The sequence below is a fragment of the Telmatherina bonti genome, assembly GCF_933228915.1.
Source record: "Telmatherina bonti genome assembly, chromosome: 18".
Taxonomy (NCBI): Eukaryota; Metazoa; Chordata; class Actinopteri; order Atheriniformes; family Telmatherinidae; genus Telmatherina; species Telmatherina bonti.
Genome location: NC_136616.1, coordinates 6,600,360 through 6,615,937, shown reverse-complemented (window position 1 = coordinate 6,615,937; position 15,578 = coordinate 6,600,360). Strand labels below are relative to the sequence as shown.

Here is a 15,578-nt window from a genome sequence, read left to right as displayed (position 1 = left end):
GCCTCCTATTGGGGCCGTTGTCGACTTACACGATAAGACTGCATTTCCCAGAATGCACTAGGAGAAACGCGTCAGTCCTTGAGATCAGATCTCTAAGCGTAGGGATGGACCTCCAACGTGCGTTAGCGGACTCAATCATGCCGTGTGTTGTTAGGAGATCTGCTTGGTTACGCCGACAGCGGTGGAACACGCACCAAGTGACTTTCGGGCAGACTAAACTGCGCGGTAAAAGAAGAGGGACACAAACAAAAACATGTGGTTGCGGCTCTGAGAAAACTGGTATGTAATGTCTCACACACCAGGCAGATTCTAAACTGAGTATAGCTCAGCGTAGTTCGTAGTTGCGGCACATTGTTACTATATATTTAGTGAAAAAAAAGGCTCGTAGATGCGTATTATTAAAAAGTGTTAAGTTTAGCTAACTAGCAGCTTGTTAGCTTGTTAGCAGGTTAGCGGGTTTTGAGCGGTTGGACTGTTTGCTGTAAGGTCTTCATCACCGCGGATGGCCCACCTGCTTCCTGATTCCGTTACCTAATCTCACACAGAGAAGCAACCAAACCTTCATTCATAAAACCAGGAAAGGTGCAGGGATAACGACGAGTTAACTGAACATAGTAAAGTTAGCCTGTAAGCATCGGTTTGCCAGTGAGAGAAGCTGATGAATGGCTCTATGGAGGCATGATCTGAGAAATCCTGGCTGTTTATGCTGCTGCAGGTGAACCGTGGTGTATGAAGGGGTTTATACAGTGGAAAAGGCTGACATCTGCAGCCTGGCATTGGGGGTATGGATGGATGGAGGTGTGGGAGTGCCCCGCCCACCACAGCTCCATACTTCCACAGCTAGCAGGACTGATGCAACCAGGGTTATGTAAACAGACCAGCAGCTTCTGCTCTGTGTTTCAATTAAATCCGCAGAGCATCGTGATTACAGAGGCTTTTCCACCAGATATATACAGTTATTGGCCAAACGTCTGTTTATTACAGCAGCAATGCTGGACATGTAGCTTCTGGATGAACTTATGTAACCCACACCTTCCAGCCTCTGAGGATTCCTTTAAACCTACACAGACCAGAAAAACCCTCATGAACTTAGAAACCTCTGAATTAAACATTATGTCATGAACAGTCGTGCTAATATGTATTCATCCCCTTTCATTAAAGAAAAGCTGAATTTACAACAGTCACTCAAATAACTAGAGAATTAAAAAAGGAACAATAACTAAGAATTTTCAAATATATAATTTAGTAATATAAGACACTGTTTTTTCATTTAATCGAGTTGAAGAATTAAAAAAAAAAGAAACAAAAAGAAAACAACCAAACAAATTGGTCCTGGACAAATTTGAGCACTTTTCTGTTGAACAGTGGTACAAAATACCTGTCAACAGGTGCAGAAGTCTGACTGAGAGGAACAGAAAACACCTGACTGGAGCGGAAACATTAAAGGATTGTTCAACTAAATATTACTTTATGACTGATGGAATATGTAATAAATTATCTCATTTATTTGCTTTTTTTTTTTTTTTTTAAATTTCTATTGAACCAGAATTAGAAAATAATGTAATCATTTTCATAACATTTTTATTTATTATTACTTTAGTCAATTTCAGATTATTTTACAGGCAGCTGTTTTTTCCTTCTTTAATGAAAGGGTATGTATAAATATGAGCACAACTGTATTTTATGTGAGTGCATGTCAGCTCAGAAATCTTACCACGACCACCACATGAATGATCTTTAGATCATGTAATGATGTTTCCAGCCTCCTGAAATGACAGATCATATTCCACTAGCATCTGCTGGAGATCCTGGAGGATGTAAGTCTGGGTTGGATGATACGTTTAGACCACAGGGGTCACATGTACGGCCATGGGGTCCAAACCCGGCCCATCAGATGGTCCAGTCTGGCCCTCAGCAGGAATTTAAACCTAAAAATGACAAATAAAACACTTAGCACAATATTTAAATAAATGTAGCTGCAATTCCTAATTTGTCCACTTGAGGTTTCTGATGTTTGAATGTGAAACATTTCCAAGCCAGAAGAGTAACTTGTTTATCGTCTTTCTGACTTATCAGATGCGACTTGGGTTTCATGGTGAGTTCAGGATTACTAAACACATGGAAAATGTACACGTATGCACGTTTAAAAAGACTTCTGCGTCTGCAGAGTTACTCTGATCCTCATGTAAAATACTAGATTAAATGCTTGCTGTTTGGGATCTGGAAGGAAACAAGTAAAATAAATAACATTTAAAACTTTTAAATAGAATAAATAAAAAAATGTCTTTTTATATATAAACAAAAATATAAATAAAATGCACATGATGAAATAAAGTGAAGTTTAAATTTATATCGATTTATGAATTAAAATAATTCTACATGACACGTTGAATTTAAAATAAAAAAATACATTTTATACATTTGTGAGTATTTTATATTTTAAATAGTTCTGTAAAAAATGTAAAATAAAATGAAGATGTAAATAAATGTAGATGAGAAAATATTTTTAACTCATCACTTTATTTTCTCCTTAAATTTCCGGTTATTTGTTGAGTTTTCTAAAGGGATGAATCATTCAATGTAAATATCTTGCAGATGAACGTATTTGTACTAAATCAGGGGGTGAAATGTGTATTTTTGTGGTTTCTGTGTTTTCCGCTCCGACCCGTTTGAACCACATGGAGCACAGCGTGGAACCTGGACCCAGACCAGCCCGGTTCTCCGGGATTAACCCGACTAACGAAGCTTCTCTCCGGGTTTAACCCACCTAACGAAGCTTCTCTCCGGGATTAACCCGACTAACGAAGCTTCTCTCCGGGATTAACCCGACTAACGAAGCTTCTCTCCGGGATTAACCCGACTAACGAAGCTTCTCTCCGGGATTAACCCGACTAACGAAGCTTCTATCCGGGTTTAACCCGACTAACGAAGCTTCTCTCCGGGTTTAACCCGCCTAACGAAACTTCTCTCCGGGTTTAACCCGCCTAACGAAGCTTCTCTCCGGGTTTAACCCGCCTAACGAAGCTTCTCTCCGGGTTTAACCCGCCTAACGAAGCTTCTCTCCGGATTTAACCCGCCTAACGAAGCTTCTCTCCGGGTTTAACCCGCCTAACGAAGCTTCTCTCCGGGTTTAACCCGCCTAACGAAGCTTCTCTCCGGGTTTAACCCGCCTAACGAAGCTTCTCTCCGGGTTTAACCCGCCTAACGAAGCTTCTCTCCGGGTTGAACCCGCCTAACGAAGCTTCTCTCCGGGTTGAACCCGCCTAACGAAGCTTCTCTCCGGGTTTAACCCGCCTAACGAAGCTTCTCTCCGGATTTAACCCGCCTTACGAAGCTTCTCTCCGGGTTTAACCCGCCTAACGAAGCTTCTCTCCGGATTTAACCCGCCTAACGAAGCTTCTCTCCGGGTTTAACCCGCCTAACGAAGCTTCTCTCCGGGTTTAACCCGCCTAACGAAGCTTCTCTCCGGGTTTAACCCGCCTAACGAAGCTTCTCTCCGGATTTAACCCGCCTTACGAAGCTTCTCTCCGGGTTTAACCCGCCTAACGAAGCTTCTCTCCGGGTTTAACCCGCCTAACGAAGCTTCTCTCCGGGTTTAACCCGCCTAACGAAGCTTCTCTCCGGGTTTAACCCGCCTAACGAAGCTTCTCTCCGGGTTTAACCCGCCTAACGAAGCTTCTCTCCGGGTTTAACCCGCCTAACGAAGCTTCTCTCCGGGTTTAACCCGCCTAACGAAACTTCTCTCCGGGTTTAACCCGCCTAACGAAGCTTCTCTCCAGGTTTAACCCGCCTAACGAAACTTCTGTCCGGATTTAACCCGCCTAACGAAGCTTCTGTCCGGGTTGAACCCGCCTAACGAAGCTTCTCTCCGGGTTGAACCCGCCTAACGAAGCTTCTCTCCGGGTTGAACCCGCCTAACGAAGCTTCTCTCCGGGTTGAACCCGCCTAACGAAGCTTCTCTCCGGGTTGAACCCGCCTAACGAAGCTTCTCTCCGGGTTGAACCCGCCTAACGAAGCTTCTCTCCGGGTTGAACCCGCCTAACGAAGCTTCTCTCCGGGTTTAACCCGCCTTACGAAGCTTCTCTCCGGGTTTAACCCGCCTAACGAAGCTTCTCTCCGGGTTTAACCCGCCTAACGAAGCTTCTCTCCGGGTTTAACCCGCCTAACGAAGCTTCTCTCCGGGTTTAACCCGCCTAACGAAGCTTCTCTCCGGGTTTAACCCGCCTAACGAAGCTTCTCTCCGGGTTTAACCCGCCTAACGAAGCTTCTCTCCGGGTTTAACCCGCCTAACGAAGCTTCTCTCCGGGTTTAACCCGCCTAACGAAGCTTCTCTCCGGGTTTAACCCGCCTAACGAAGCTTCTCTCCGGGTTTAACCCGACTAACGAAGCTTCTCTCCGGGTTTAACCCGACTAACGAAGCTTCTCTCCGGGTTTAACCCGCCTAACGAAGCTTCTCTCCGGATTTAACCCGCCTTACGAAGCTTCTCTCCGGGTTTAACCCGCCTAACGAAGCTTCTCTCCGGGTTTAACCCGCCTAACGAAGCTTCTCTCCGGGTTTAACCCGCCTAACGAAGCTTCTCTCCGGGTTTAACCCGCCTAACGAAGCTTCTCTCCGGGTTTAACCCGCCTAACGAAGCTTCTCTCCGGGTTTAACCCGCCTAACGAAGCTTCTCTCCGGGTTTAACCCGCCTAACGAAGCTTCTCTCCGGATTTAACCCGCCTAACGAAGCTTCTCTCCGGGTTTAACCCGCCTAACGAAGCTTCTCTCCGGGTTTAACCCGCCTAACGAAGCTTCTCTCCGGGTTTAACCCGCCTAACGAAGCTTCTCTCCGGGTTTAACCCGCCTAACGAAGCTTCTCTCCGGATTTAACCCGCCTAACGAAGCTTCTCTCCGGGTTTAACCCGCCTAACGAAGCTTCTCTCCGGATTTAACCCGCCTAACGAAGCTTCTCTCCGGATTTAACCCGCCTAACGAAGCTTCTGTCCGGATTTAACCCGCCTAACGAAGCTTCTCTCCGGATTTAACCCGCCTAACGAAGCTTCTCTCCGGGTTTAACCCGCCTAACGAAGCTTCTCTCCGGATTTAACCCGCCTAACGAAGCTTCTCTCCGGATTTAACCCGCCTAACGAAGCTTCTCTCCGGATTTAACCCGCCTAACGAAGCTTCTCTCCGGGTTTAACCCGCCTAACGAAGCTTCTCTCCGGGTTTAACCCGCCTAACGAAGCTTCTCTCCGGGTTTAACCCGCCTAACGAAGCTTCTCTCCGGGTTTAACCCGCCTAACGAAGCTTCTCTCCGGGTTTAACCCGCCTAACGAAGCTTCTCTCCGGATTTAACCCGCCTAACGAAGCTTCTCTCCGGATTTAACCCGCCTAACGAAGCTTCTCTCCGGGTTTAACCCGCCTAACGAAGCTTCTCTCCGGGTTTAACCCGCCTAACGAAGCTTCTCTCCGGATTTAACCCGCCTAACGAAGCTTCTCTCCGGGTTTAACCCGCCTAACGAAGCTTCTCTCCGGATTTAACCCGCCTAACGAAGCTTCTCTCCGGATTTAACCCGCCTAACGAAGCTTCTCTCCGGGTTTAACCCGCCTAACGAAGCTTCTCTCCGGATTTAACCCGCCTAACGAAGCTTCTCTCCGGGTTTAACCCGCCTAACGAAGCTTCTCTCCGGATTTAACCCGCCTAACGAAGCTTCTCTCCGGGTTTAACCCGCCTAACGAAGCTTCTGTCTGGATTTAACCCGCCTAACGAAGCTTCTGTCCGGATTTAACCCGCCTAACGAAGCTTCTGTCCGGGTTTAACCCGCCTTACGAAGCTTCTCTCCGGGTTTAACCCGCCTAACGAAGCTTCTCTCCGGATTTAACCCGCCTAACGAAGCTTCTCTCCGGATTTAACCCGCCTAACGAAGCTTCTCTCCGGGTTTAACCCGCCTAACGAAGCTTCTCTCCGGGTTTAACCCGCCTAACGAAGCTTCTCTCCGGGTTTAAGCCGACTAACGAAGCTTCTCTCCGGGTTTAACCCGCCTTACGAAGCTTCTCTCCGGGTTTAACCCGCCTAACGAAGCTTCTCTCCGGGTTTAACCCGCCTAACGAAGCTTCTCTCCGGGTTTAACCCGCCTAACGAAGCTTCTCTCCGGGTTTAACCCGACTAACGAAGCTTCTCTCCGGGTTTAACCCGACTAACGAAGCTTCTCTCCGGGTTTAACCCGACTAACGAAGCTTCTCTCCGGGTTTAACCCGCCTAACGAAGCTTCTCTCCGGATTTAACCCGCCTTACGAAGCTTCTCTCCGGGTTTAACCCGCCTAACGAAGCTTCTCTCCGGGTTTAACCCGCCTAACGAAGCTTCTCTCCGGGTTTAACCCGCCTAACGAAGCTTCTCTCCGGGTTTAACCCGCCTAACGAAGCTTCTCTCCGGGTTTAACCCGCCTAACGAAGCTTCTCTCCGGGTTTAACCCGCCTAACGAAGCTTCTCTCCGGGTTTAAGCCGACTAACGAAGCTTCTCTCCGGGTTTAAGCCGACTAACGAAGCTTCTCTCCGGGTTTAACCCGCCTAACGAAGCTTCTCTCCGGGTTTAACCCGCCTAACGAAGCTTCTCTCCGGGTTTAACCCGCCTAACGAAGCTTCTCTCCGGGTTTAACCCGCCTAACGAAGCTTCTCTCTGACTTGCTGCGCGTTCTGCGGCGCTGTGGCGGGAAGCCGGTGTAAACTTGTTGTTCCCGCTGCAGGCAGGAGACGCTGGTACATACGAGTCGACACGCAGACATCATGGGTTTGCACTCGTCCCAGAAGAAGCACTTCCCCCTGCGAGGCATCGACGGCGTCGTGCAGCTGTTCGACGCTGAGCTCCAGAAGGCCGAACCGGACCTGGCTCTTCTCTCCCTGGTATTGGGCTTTGTCGAGCACTTCCTGGCGGTGAACCGCGTCATTCCCATCAACGTGCCGGGGGTCCGCTTCGAGCCTCTGGAGCCGGACTGTCCCACCTCCTGCTTCCCCACAGTGGAGCTAGGAATGATTTCTGCACTCTACGAGCGCTTCACGGCCCAGATCCGCGGGGCGGTGGACCTGTCCCAGTACCGCAGGACGGCTGCGGGGTCCAGCAGGGAGCTGGTGAAGAAAGTGTCGGATGTCATCTGGAACAGTCTCAGCCGGTCGTACTTCAAGGACCGTGCTCACATTCAGTCGCTCTTCAGCCTCATCACAGGTACGCTACACAGGTACACAGGTACGCTACACAGGTACGATACTGGTTTTCTTTTCTCCTCCTGTGTCCTCGCTGCAAACCTGTAGGTCTGACCTAAACTCACCAGTCCATACTGGTTGTTAACTGGAGAAACATGATGACACCAGAAATACTTCCCACGCTGGGTTGTTTCACACCTGTGTTGCTATGAACAGGTACGAAGCTGGACAGTTCCGGGGTGGCGTTTGCAGTGGTGGCGGCGTGCCAGGTGCTGGGTCTGAAGGACGTCCATCTGGCTCTGTCCGAGGACCACGCCTGGGTGATCTTTGGGAAAAACAGCGAGGAGACGGCCGAGGTCACGTGGCACGGGAAGGGTAACGAAGACCGGCGAGGCCAAACGGTTACAGCGGGAGTGAATGAGAAGGTAACCGTGGCAACCGGTTGCTGGGTGAACGGCGAGAGACGCCGTGATTCACTCCAACATGTGTTTGTCTCCCTCAGAGCTGGCTGTACCTGAAGGGCTCGTACATGAAGTGCGACAGAAGCATGGAGGTGGCCTTCATGGTGTGTGCCATCAACCCCTCCCTGGACCTGCACACGGACAGCTCGGAGCTCCTGCAGCTCCAACAGGTCAGCACCTCCGCTGCGCTCTGCTGAAAGTCACCTCCCGGTCAACGTGGCGCACGAGTGGGCCGCCACGGGGAGTATAAACCCGCTGAAATAAGAGCATGAAAACGTGGTAAATGTCACCATGATGTGTGGAAAAACAATTCAAACAGAAAATAAAACTCGCTGTAAAGATGAAATATGAGGCGTTGGATGAAGAAATCTGTAAAACAGAAACTTTACTGAAAGATTTTAGTTTCGTTCCATCCTGAACAGTTTGGTAATGGAAGGTTTTCATGCTGTTATGGGACGGGTGGGACCCTCGGCAACCGCGTTGGAGCTGAACTGAAGCGGAGGCCCCAGATGTAAAACAGACCTGAGACAGCAGCATTCCCACTAACTGCTGTGGATCGGGGGGGGGGGTGTCATTTTAATGGCTTTTCCAGTCAGGTTCTACCAGCTACCACTGGTTTTTAGTTTGTAACGATGGATCTGCTCCAACAAAGCCCTGCGGAGTCGGCCAGGCTCCATGTTGTTCTGCATCAGGATGTCCAGGTCCAGCAGACTGTCCATGTATCCCTGCTCCAACTCACCTGACATGAGTCGCTGTGTGGAAGTAAGATCCATTTCATTTGAGTCAAGTGTGTTGGAGCAGGGATACGTGGAAACCCTGCAGGACAGCGGCCCTGGGGGGCCAACAGTGGACACCTCTGACCGACATGCGGCTCAGCGGATAGAAACAAAGCTAAAATGTGACCATCATGCTGACAACGCTGGTCCCTGAACGCATCACAACTTCCTTTATTAGAGCTCCGCCTCAAATCACTGCTTTCACCTGTTTCTTTCTGATTGGACAGAAACTCCTGTGGCTCCTTTACGATCGAGGTGACCTGAGCAGGTGAGCGTCCGTTGGTCAAAGCCCAATAAAACCCGACTTCGTGTCTGGGCGCGGTCACTGTTTCACCTGCGCCTCTCTCACCAGGTACCCGATGGCCATGGGCACGCTGGCCGACCTGGAGGACCAGGAGCCAATGGCGGGAAAGGAAAGCCCGCTGAACATCCATTTCAAGGTCTGTTGCTGCTTTCTCCACGTGTCACAGCGCAGCAGAAGAAACGGGCCAGCTGGCGCTGCTTCCTGACAAACTCCTGGTATTAGTGGTGGAAATGCTAAGTCTGCATGTCCTGGTGGTATTTACGTATCCTCCTCCGTTTGCCAGGCGGTCGGTTCTGCCCAGAAGTTCTACAACAACGAGCACATCTACCCCTACATGTACCTGGCCGGCTTCCACTACCGACACCGGAACGTGAGGGAGGCTCTGAAGGCGTGGGCGGAGGCGGCGCAGGTCATGCAGGAGTAAGTTCACGCTGCAGGAGACCCCGCAGATTCAGTTCCTCTGCTTACACACACACACACACACTCACACACACACACGGAGACGACGAATGGACCAGTTAGACCCAGCATTTAATCTGTCACCCGTCTGGCTGTTCGCTTAGCATTAGCATTAGCATTTCTGCATTCTGAGTTCTCCATCAGACTGATACCAGGCCAGCATGATATCCTCCTGATGTAGAGCAGATATCCTCCTGATGTAGAGCTGATATCCTCCTGATGTAGAGCTGATATCCTCCTGATGTAGAGCAGATATCCTCCTGATGTAGAGCAGATATCCTCCTGATGTAGAGCTGATATCCTCCTGATGTAGAGCAGATATCCTCCTGATGTAGAGCTGATATCCTCCTGATGTAGAGCAGATATCCTCCTGATGTAGAGCTGATATCCTCCTGATGTAGAGCAGATATCCTCCTGATGTAGAGCTGATATCCTCCTGATGTAGAGCAGATATCCTCCTGATGTAGAGCTGATATCCTCCTGATGTAGAGCAGATATCCTCCTGATGTAGAGCAGATATCCTCCTGATGTAGAGCTGATATCCTCCTGATGTAGAGCAGATATCCTCCTGATGTAGAGCAGATATCCTCCTGATGTAGAGCAGATATCCTCCTGATGTAGAGCTGATATCCTCCTGATGTAGAGCTGATATCCTCCTGATGTAGAGCAGATATCCTCCTGATGTAGAGCAGATATCCTCCTGATGTAGAGCAGATATCCTCCTGATGTAGAGCAGATATCCTCCTGATGTAGAGCTGATATCCTCCTGATGTAGAGCTGATATCCTCCTGATGTAGAGCTGATATCCTCCTGATGTAGAGCAGATATCCTCCTGATGTAGAGCAGATATCCTCCTGATGTAGAGCAGATATCCTCCTGATGTAGAGCTGATATCCTCCTGATGTAGAGCTGATATCCTCCTGTTCTTCAGCTGGACAAGGGGAAACGTTGTGGGTGTGCCAGGAATGTTTGTGTAAACATTTTCTTCTTCTGGTCGGGCTGTTGATGTGCAGTTTGGGAGCTTAACAAAACAACTTGTTCGACTCCTTCCGTTTTCTTTGACTCAGAAAACATTGATTTTCTCCCACCATGGCCGACCCAAACACGCTGGTGACTCTGGATCCTGTATCAGCAGCAGGAAGAAGCTTTCTTCTGCCGGTGCTGATCTGCTTGTTGTGGTCCAGCGGTGGTTGTCTGTGGACTCAGCCAGCTTCCTTTTCCTCTGATGAAGGAATTTGTCCCAGGAGAAGATTTTAGCATCTTTATACTGACTAGGGAGCAGTGGGCTGCCGTGGTTTGCTGCCCCGGCGGCTCAGTATTATCAGCACAGTGTCGGTATCGGTCGATGTTCATAACTAAATAGAGGATATCGGCCTCGCCACGGACAGGAGAGCAGGCGGTGGGAGAACATCATCCCAGTCTGTTCCCAGTAGGTTAGGATGCACGTTCCTTTGTTCGCTTTGATTATCTGGATCAGTCATAGGCTTAATGACAGGTAAAGTATTCTGCATAGCTAGGAATAATTACCTTTACTTTAATGAAATATCTTGGTCAGAAATAAGAAAAATACTGAATAAAACATTCAGTTTACAGGTAAAATTATTGCTATAAACAGGAAAATTTCAGATTTAGGATGTAAAAAGTTAAGCTGGTGTATGAAGAAGATCCGAGTCGGTCTGACAGTTAATAACTTTACATATTTAGTTTATATTTTTACACATCCTGACATGCATGTGGTGGTCCTGAAGACTCTGAGGAAGACTGTGGGGATGAAGACGTTCCTGGGGGACAATTTTCTGTTTCAGTGGTAATTTCTCTGAATGAACACAAGGTGGCGGTAAATCACACCGAACTTTCCTCACGCCGTCTTCATCAGACTCTCAGTGCGTCCGTCACCCGTCTCTTCAGAAACCAGTTGGAGCTCCTGCAGCAGAAACCAGTTGGAGCTCCTGCAGCAGAAACCAGTTGGAGCTCCTGCAGCAGAAACCAGTTGGAGCTCCTGCAGCAGAAACCAGTTGGAGCTCCTGCAGCAGAAACCAGTTGGAGCTCCTGCAGCAGAAACCAGTTGGAGCTCCTGCAGCAGAAACCAGTTGGAGCTCCTGCAGCAGAAACCAGTTGGAGCTCCTGCAGCAGAAACCAGTTGGAGCTCCTGCAGCAGAAACCAGTTGGAGATCCTGCAGCAGAAACCAGTTGGAGCTCCTGCAGCAGAAACCAGTTGGAGCTCCTGCAGCAGAAACCAGTTGGAGCTCCTGCAGCAGAAACCAGTTGGAACTCCTGCAGCAGAAACCAGTTGGAGCTCCTGCAGCAGAAACCAGTTGGAGCTCCTTCAGCAGAAACCAGTTGGAGCTCCTGCAGCAGAAACCAGTTGGAGCTCCTGCAGCAGAAACCAGTTGGAGCTCCTTCAGCAGAAACCAGTTGGAGCTTCTGTAGCAGAAACCAGTTGGAGCTCCTTCAGCAGAAACCAGTTGGAGCTCCTGCAGCAGAAACCAGTTGGAGCTCCTGCAGCAGAAACCAGTTGGAGCTCCTGCAGCAGAAACCAGTTGGAGCTCCTTCAGCAGAAACCAGTTGGAGCTCCTGCAGCAGAAACCAGTTGGAGCTCCTTCAGCAGAAACCAGTTGGAGCTCCTGCAGCAGAAACCAGTTGGAGCTCCTGCAGCAGAAACCAGTTGGAGCTCCTGCAGCAGGAACCAGTTGGAGCTCCTGCAGCAGGAACCAGTTGGAGCTCCTGCAGCAGAAACCAGTTGGAGCTCCTGCAGCAGAAACCAGTTTGGCGCTGGGTGTAGTGCTGGGTTCAGGAAGTGTTTCTGTTCAGGCTCTCTGTTCACCAGTACAGCTATAAATACCAGTACACACATTCCCTCCCAGTCCAGCAGCTTCCTGTTCCTGCTCTCCCATTGTTCTCCAGCATCAGCTGTCCCTCTGAACATGTCTGCACCACTCATGACAGAGTTCAACGGTTCCATCTGGCCTTCCTGACCCACAACTCAAGTCTTGATATATGTTCCAGGGAATTCCACTGAAGTTTAATGTCGAATAAAACGACGTTCTGACTTCCTTCTGCATGAACATGTTTGCTCCTGCAGCTATAACTATTTCCGGGAGGACGAGGAGATCTACAAGGAGTTTTTCGACATTGCAAATGATGTTATTCCCACTCTGCTGAAGGAGACGGCTGCTGCCGAGAGTCCTGGAGAGGAAGGAGAAGGTGGAGACGGGGCTGACAAGGTGAGCATGCTGCAATTCTTACAGGCTTTATGATTTATTCATATAATTTCTTCACTAAATTTGCCCCAAAAGCAACTTTATTTCAATTTAAATGGATTTTAGGAGATGATTAAATAAAAAAATAGGAAAAGAAAGTAATATTGTAAACTTGAGCTCAGTTCTCTGGAAAAACGCAGCTTCGAGAGCGTTCTTCTGGACGGGGCGGGGCTATATGTGTTAATTTTTCTGAAATTAAATCTGAGATAGTTAATGTTGGGGAGCTAACAGGGCCCTGCCTTGGCTCCTCCTCCTGGCTTGGCTCCTCCTCCCATCTTGGTTCCTCCTTCTGCATGGGCTCCCCACCCTTCTTGGCCCCGCCTCTTGAATTTGGCTCCTCCTCCTGTCTTGGCTCCTCCCCGTGCCTTGGCTCCTCCCCCTCTGGTTCTGCTCCTTGCGTGATCCGAGGCTTTTTTATTCGCAGTTTTTTTCCACCAACGATTTTCTCTTTCTCGGCTGTTTAGCAGAAAGAGGCAAATAACCCGAGCCGGAAATCCTTCCTGCATTTTCTCAGCCATGTTTGCCTTCCGAGTTTCTTCTTCACTACTTTGTATTTTTATCCTAACACGCTGTTTATATGCAGGGTGTGGCGATCAGGTATGTGCTGCTGGAGGGGGAGGAGGGGAGCCGGGAGAAGAAGCTACGGAATTTAAGAAATGAACAACTCCATTTGGGTCCGAACATTTGGATTGGTCAGAGTTTTTACAGATTTACAGTAAACTGAGGGGTCTAACTATATTTCTTATTGTTCATGATTACAGAATGTATAGACTACTATCAGGACGAGGAACCACTTCACCCAGAGGAACATGTCTCTGAGCAACTTTACCGCTAAAGTTCCGCGTCTAATATAAAAATATGAGGAACTTGTTTTTATTATATATTAAATATGTATAAAAAGGTTTTGTAAATAAAGACTATTTTTAATTAGCTGAAGAAACTTCTGGAAGGTCTTCGTACTGACTTTACCTCGACGTGGAGCTTTGTCGGCGTCGGTCAGACAGTTTGATAGAGTTGAACGTCATCAGCATATCGAGGATATTTGGAAGCTTGTCGCTTCTCTCCCGATCCGCGGTCACTCAGGACTTTCTGCTGCCGGGGAGTCCTGGAGGTTTGTGGTTGGAGCTCATCTCAGATCTTTCACTCGCTGATCGGGGTTTTCTTTCAGGACGACGCCAAGCAGCTGGCCGCCCTCTCGGCGCTCCAGGACCCAGAATGCTTTGCCCACCTGCTTCGTTTCTACGACGGCATCTGTAAATGGGAGGAGGGAAGTCCCACGCCAGTTCTTCACGTGGGCTGGGCCACGTACCTCGTGCAATCTCTGAGTCGCTTTGATGCTCAGGTGAGAGGCTGGGTGTGATGTAGCCCACGCCTGCAGGTGGAGCGTGGCTACCGACTGAACCTACGCCGCTTTTCTAGGTGCGTCAGAAGGTGACCATCATCACAAAGGAGCCGGAGTGCCAGGACGACGACGACCAGTCCAGCGAGGATCCCCGGGAGGGCCGTCGACGAGGTCCCAGGAGGGAGTCCAAGCTGGAGGACCAGGGCTCCCCGCCTCCCGCCGCCCCCACCTCCCCGTCCACCCAGCCGCCGACCACAGCTCAGCCCAAGAAGGTCGGAGACGGAGGCGTGCGGCGCCGCTCCTCACAGACACTGCGGGCCGGAGACATGGAGGCCAAGTCCCCCAGCCCCGACTCGGTGTCCTCGCCATCGTCGCAGCAGCAGGCGTCGCCGTGCCCGGCCGGCCCCGTGGTCACCTTCCAGAGCGAGAAGATGAAGGGGATGAAGGAGCTGCTGTGTGCCGCCAAGGTGAACTCCAGCGCCATCAAGCTGCAGCTCACTGCCCAGTCGCAGGTCCAGATGAAGAGGCAGAAGAGCTCGCCGGCCGGAGACTACTCCATGTCCTTCATGAAGCGCCAGCGCAAGTCGCTGTAGGGCGAAGCCACGCCCACTTCCTGTTGTCAGCCTGTTTACTGCTGTGTCATCCCGAGGACGTCGCAGTCCGGAGCGGCGTCGGACTTTATTGTGACGACGTCGTCTCCGACCAGAAGGAGGAAACGTTTCGTTTAGTTTTTATGTCAGATCATTTCTAGTGACCAAGCATGTAGCGCCATTAGCTCAGCGCCATGGATTGAAGACTAACTGCGTGGAGCGCCATCATGACACCGTTAGCTCAGCGCCGTGGCGTAGAGGCCTACGCTGTCCCGCACCATCCTGGTAGTGACGCCGTTGGCTCGGCCATGTGGCGTGGACACTAACGGCGTCCAGCACCATCCTGGTCGTGACACCGTTAACTCAGCGCCATCCTGGTCGTGACGCCGTTGGCTCGGCCACGTGGCGTGGACACTAACGGCGTCCAGCGCCATCCTGGTCGTGACGCCGTTGGCTCGGCCACGTGGCGTGGACACTAACGGCGTCCAGCACCATCCTGGTCGTGACGCCGTTGGCTCAGCCACGTGGCGTGGACACTAATGGCGTCCAGCGCCATCCTGGTCGTGACGCCGTTAACTCAGCGCCATCCTGGTCGTGACGCCGTTGGCTCGGCCACGTGGCGTGGACACTAACGGCGTCCAGCGCCATCCTGGTCGTGACGCCGTTGGCTCGGCCACGTGGCGTGGACACTAACGGCGTCCAGCGCCATCCTGGTCGTGACGCCGTTGGCTCGGCCACGTGGCGTGGACACTAACGGCGTCCAGCGCCATCCTGGTCATGACTGAAGCCTGAAGTGATGAATTTAGGATAGTTACTGTGTAACATTGTCCGCTCTGTTTCTATTGACAGCTTCCTTCTTGCTAGCTCTGTGTTGCCTTATGTTGTTTTGGTTGTTTTCTACAGTAGGTGGCCTTTAGAACGCCGGGCCGATTTCTGAAGCGTCGAGGAGACCGGACAGACCGTGCACTGTTGAGTCAGAACCGCAGTAGGTGGTCCTGCTACTTCCTGTTTGCTTGATGACTTGTTGGTTTTTTTATCTGCCAGTAATAAAGACCTGATGAAATGATGGTGTGACCCTCTGTCTAAATAATTACAGGCTTTGTAGGTGATTCATCAAACACACGACCATATTAAAAATATATATATATATAATATAATAGATTCTTTTAATGTGAAGTCCCATAATCTGTATCTGTCTATCTGTGTA

General features: G+C 50.0%; 1 protein-coding gene across 1 annotated transcript; it reads left to right on the top strand.

Annotated features, from left to right (window-relative positions):
* The first annotated feature begins 220 nt into the window (after positions 1-220).
* Positions 221-15,332, top strand: men1 (multiple endocrine neoplasia I). The gene is made up of 10 exons (XM_079257308.1): positions 221-279; positions 6,726-7,201; positions 7,396-7,604; positions 7,682-7,810; positions 8,644-8,684; positions 8,769-8,856; positions 9,004-9,140; positions 12,262-12,403; positions 13,608-13,781; positions 13,859-15,332. The coding sequence occupies exons 2-10, from the start codon at positions 6,766-6,768 to the stop codon at positions 14,372-14,374; spliced, it is 1,872 nt and encodes a 623-aa protein (XP_079113434.1). The 5' UTR covers positions 221-279; positions 6,726-6,765; the 3' UTR covers positions 14,375-15,332.
* The last annotated feature ends 246 nt before the right edge of the window (positions 15,333-15,578 follow it).

Excerpts from the sequence above, each read along its gene's own strand:
- men1 (XM_079257308.1), top strand. The coding sequence starts at position 6,766 with ATGGGTTTGCACTCGTCCCAGAAGAAGCACTTCCCCCTGCGAGGCATC. Across the intron at positions 9,141-12,261 it reads GCGGCGCAGGTCATGCAGGA|CTATAACTATTTCCGGGAGG; the intron begins GTAAGTTCACGC and ends TTGCTCCTGCAG. Across the intron at positions 12,404-13,607 it reads GTGGAGACGGGGCTGACAAG|GACGACGCCAAGCAGCTGGC; the intron begins GTGAGCATGCTG and ends GTTTTCTTTCAG.